At 36.6% G+C, this 5,313-nt stretch overlaps 1 protein-coding gene across 1 annotated transcript in view; it reads left to right on the plus strand.

Moving 5' to 3' along the window:
• Positions 1–5,313, plus strand: part of LOC106872174 (sialin) — a gene marked incomplete at its 3' end in the record, with an annotated part of 79,108 nt that overhangs the window by 52,536 nt on the left and 21,259 nt on the right. Inside the window, exons 5-6 of the mRNA XM_014919064.2 lie at positions 2,538–2,633; positions 4,657–4,793. Of these exons, the coding sequence (XP_014774550.1) occupies positions 2,538–2,633; positions 4,657–4,793 (233 nt within the window). The remainder of the gene's footprint in view (positions 1–2,537; positions 2,634–4,656; positions 4,794–5,313) is intronic.

The raw sequence follows: 5,313 nt of genomic DNA on the forward strand, positions 1-5,313 counted from the left end.
CACAAACACATACATATATATATATATATATATATATACGACGGGCTTCTTTCAGTTTTCCGTCTACCAAATCCACTCACAAGGCTTTGGTCGACCCGAGACTATAGTAGAACACACTTGCCCAAGGCACCATGCAGTGGGAATGAACCCAGAACCATGGGGCTGGTAAGCAAGCTACTTACCACACATTCACTCTTGCGCCTATGTATTTTACTTTCTTATTTTATTAATAAATGCAACAAGAATTAATCTCAGCCAGATTTTAATTTTGAATGTAAAATTTTAGATAACTAAATACATGTACTTCACTGCCCTTTTTTTCCTCTTCATTGCCAAATTTTTTAGTCTTCAAAGGTATAGCATAAATAATTAACCCCAACACACAGCAGGTGTGAAGACCGTGTGCAACTTATCCAGATGAAGTGTAATTCTGAAAATACTTATACAGAATAGGTGGTTGGGGAGGGGCATCACTTATGTAGAAAACCTCTGTAGTAGTGATGGCATGATACAATGCTTCTGCTCCATGTTATTAGATGCTTTGATAAGGAAAGCTTTGATATTCAAAATTGATAAGGAAAGATGATACACCCATGCTGATAAAGATTGATGGCCGTTTGTAGATGATGGCTGAATGATTTTGATAAGAGGGAAGGTGCGATCAGACTCATCTAACCCATGCCAACATGAAAGTAAAACAGACACAGATGTAAAATGGTGATCGTGACAGCAACAGCAGCAGGGGCGACAGCTGTGGTGATGACAATGACGACAACAATGACAATGACTTTCAAAGTTTAATGGTTCAATTTTAAAGATCAAGCCATACAAAAGTTTTAAATTGATGAATATGATTTACATTTGTTTGGTTATTTTTAAATCCTGTCAAATTTGTGAAACTGAAGTGAGATAAATTTTTAATTTGGTTTCAAATCCTAGTGTAGGTACAGTCTAGCTTTAAGACATTAATATCTTGAGAAAAGTAAACATCACAACTTCAATTTCTTAATCTTAGCTAAACCAATCCTCAAAAACAGCTTAGTTTGAGATTAGGAAAGGTACAAAAGGTTCCCTTTTAGTTTTGGTTTTGTTTTTCTTGTCTTCAATTGGAAGAAACAGCTGTGCCTGTGGCCATGGGAGAATATATTTGTACCCAAGGGGCTATGTAGTAGTAGGGTTAAGACCCTAACACACAGAATTATGTGTATGTGTGTGAGTCAAGGCCATGGACATGTCAGGCCATCATAATAATCTTTCTATAGGAGAATCACACTTTGTGGTGATGACTTCTATACCTGCTGCTCAAACTTATTTTCAGCTGAGCAGCATATAATGAAGTGCATTGCTCAAGGATACAACATACAGCCCATTCCAGGAATCGAACTCTGTGCCTTACCCTTGTCACCCAATCATCCTACCAACTTCATGTACACTTTCACATTTAAAAATGGAGTTCCTAACAAAATTATCTTCATTCATAGTCAAAAGAAATTATTCCACAGAACATTGATGAAATTTTCAAAACTTTGGCCAAATTAGATGTTCTAAAGAATAATAATCCTATGTTTTGATGATGAACAAAGTAATTAATTTAGTTATCAATCTTTGTGAAGAAGTTGACAGCAAAGTTTTAAAAGTGAAGCAACAGTTGTTAATATACATTACAACTAACAGTATAACATTTCTGTTTTGTAGCCAAATATTTCCTCTACAACAGATGTTAAACTTTCAGTTGATTTATTAGATAAAAAAAACTATCATCAGACAAATGCAGTTTCAATGTATTAAAGTTTCATAATTAACACTGAAGAAGTCTGTTGTCTATAATTGTTGTTGTTGTTGTTTTTGTCTGGCTTCCAGATAAATCTTGATGTGATGAACCTATGATGGAATATCTACAACTACATCTATTTAATCTGATCCTTGTTTGTAAGATGGTTGGAGATGATTTGAGGAAGATATGGCTGCTATTTGCTGCAGGTCAAGCTGTCACATACAGTCTCCTTCTTAGCTCTCTATCGAATATTTCTTTAATCAAAACTGGTTGATGAATATAGATCTAACAATAAATAATATAAAGAAATGAACTCCAGATGGCGCCTTGTAATGACAATGTACATGAAATATGGAAATCAATTTTATGAAATGCAATGGTTAAAAGTTGAAGGTTATCAACTCCTGTTCATCTGGTCGAAAGTTCAAACAGCTGTTCCAGCCATTTTGTTGTACACTTCAAGAAACCTGCTAGAGACAGCAGCCTAATCTCCCTCAAATCTCATCCAACAATCCTAAGAAATGACCCCATTACACAAAGTAATTTAGTTCCAGATACAAGACAATCACAACTTAACCACTTATTGCTCATTGATCTTATTGATCAGGGATCAAATGGAATTAAACAACTGCTAATTAAAAAGACAGTAAAAAAAAGAAATTCTTTGATTCCCCTCATTTTAAAAAGTTAATTGTTTGGGATTTTTTAAATTTCATCTTTATTTTTTTTTTGTATAATTCTTTCTAATGGTTCTCTGTTTCAGGAACATTTCTTGGAAATGTCGTAACCTTCCCACTATCAGCATTACTTTGTGAATATGGTTTTGGTGATGGTTGGTCCTCAGTGTTTTATATTTTTGGTAAGTCTGTCTATTTTTCTGCCATCATCTTTGAGGTTACAAATGAGATTCTAACCATTTTCATGTGAATTGATTGACAGTGATTGACAGTGATTGGTTTGGAAAGTGGAGGGTTGTCCCTTGGTGTTGAAAGGTAGTTCCATCAAAATCCATGGACCTCACCATCAACATAGCTGGTTGAAATGGTACAATATTAGGCATCTGGTGAGAGGTGGATGGAAACACATCCCTCATTACTTCTGCTGTTCTATGTTAGCACTCCGTCGCTTACGACGTCGAGGGTTCCAGTTGATCCGATCAACGGAACAGCCTACTCGTGAAATTAATGTGCAAGTGGCTGAGCACTCCACAGACACGTGTACCCTTAACATAGTTCTCGGGGATATTCAGCGTAACACAGTGTGACAAGGCTGACCCTTTGAATTACAGGCACAACAGAAACAGGAAGTAAGAGTGAGAGAAAGTTGTGGTGAAAGAGTACAACAGGGTTTGCCACCATCCCCTGCCGGAGCTGCGTGGAGCTTTAGGTGTTTTCGCTCAATAAACACTCACAACACCCGGTCTGGGAATCGAAACCGTGATCCTATGACCATGAGTCCACTGCCCTAACCACTGGACCATTGCGCCTCCACGCTGTTCTATGATTCTAAATAATTTATTTAATAAAGTAAATACCATTGCTACATAAGAGCACTTTAATTTTAGAAGTGCCAAACCTGACAAAGGTTTCATTAACTTGTAATTCTTAATAGTTCTTTGAACCTGGAAAATTCAATCACAAATTTCTTCAAAACTTAATCTTCTTTCATAGGCACTTCCTTGCTATCTCATTCAGTACTGCCACTGGATGCAGAGCCTGATTTTAATTAGGGACATGTGCAATTGCTAGTATGTATCAGTGTATGCTTCTCATATTAATTACATCGCAGAATCATCATCATTTACATTGATTCCTGAGATTAAAATAAGATATAGTGATTAACCTGATGGTTTTATATAGTATTTACAGTTGTAGGCCTATATTATTGGTATATGGCCACCACTCCTAGTGGAGTGGGGTGCTTGGTTGATGAAATCAATCCTCATATTTCACTGGTAACATTTCAGCAACTACCAAAGAATAAAAGGACTTAAGTGACCTTGGTACGATTCGAACTCAGAATATAAAGGGAAGTAAAATAGCTTTTTAACAGAATCCCACAACTATAAATAGGGGCTGGAAAGGACAGTCAACTAAACTGATCCCTGTATTTTACTGGTACTTATCAAATAACCCCAGAAATATAGAAGCCATAGTTAATGTCAGCTGAATTTGAACTCTGGATGTAAAGGATCTCTCAGCCGAGAGGACCTTGCCTTGAGGTCTTGTGGGTGCTGGTATCATGTAAAAAGCACCTGTGCCAGTTCTACATGAAAGCACCCATGACAGTTCTACATAAAAGCACTTGTACTGGTGCCATGTAAAAGAGTGCAAAGGGGCCCATGCCAGTGCCACATCAAAAGCACCTGGTACTCTCTGTGAAGCGCTTGGTGTTAGGAAAGGCATCCAGCCATAGAAACCATACCAAAACAGACAACTGGAACTTAGGCTGCTCTACGGTTGGCCAGCTCCTGCCAAACCATCCAACCAATGCCAGCATGGAAAATAGACATTGAATAATGATGATCATGATCATGATCATGATCATGATGTGATGATGATGATGATTGTGATGGTGAGGATGATGATGATGATGATGATGATGATGATGATGATGATGATGATGATGATGATGACGATGACGATGACGATGACAATGATGATGATGATGATGATGATGATGATGATGATGATGATAATGATGATGATGATGATGATTGTGATGATGATGATGAAGATTGTGATGATGATGACGATGATGAGGATGATGGTGGTGGTGGTGGTGATGGTGATGGTGATGATGATAGAAGGACTAAGGATTAATTAAATCTTCAACTGGTAACATTTGTACAAATTCCAAAATATGCTCTCTTTCAAAAACAGGTGTGGTGGCTTTATTATGGGCTATGATTTGGTTGTTCCTCGTTACTGACACTCCATCTCAACATAAACGGATCAGTAAAATTGAGAGAGATTATATTGTCTCCAGTTTGAAATCAGACATTTTAGATGAAAACAAGGTATTCTTTTATTTTTTTATTCTTTTATTCTTTTATTCTTTTATTGTGGATACAGTCTTTAGACTTGGAACCCTGTTGGAGCTCAGTGTTTAAGTAGTTTTAGTTAATTATGTTAACCCAATATTTTGTCTGATGCTTGTTTAATGGTCTCAAATGAGGAGAGATGGCAAAGTCCACCCAGTGCTATAGGGACATAAACAACATAGATCAAAACACTAAAAACTATTTGACATTGATTTTGCCTTCCTACTTGATTACGCCAATACAAACGTGCACGTATGTGTGTGTATGTATGTGTGTATTAAATATATGTAATTGTGTGTGTGTGTGTGTGTGTATGTGTGTGTGTGTGTGTATCATCATCAACATTTGACGTCCATTTTCTGTTAAATGTTGATGGTGATTTATATACACATATGTATACACATACTTGTATACTCATATATAAATACATACATATATATGTCATATACATAAACATACTTACACACACACACACACACACACACACACACACACA

This window comes from Octopus bimaculoides, chromosome 22 (genome assembly GCF_001194135.2).
Source record: "Octopus bimaculoides isolate UCB-OBI-ISO-001 chromosome 22, ASM119413v2, whole genome shotgun sequence".
NCBI lineage: Eukaryota > Metazoa > Mollusca > Cephalopoda > Octopoda > Octopodidae > Octopus > Octopus bimaculoides.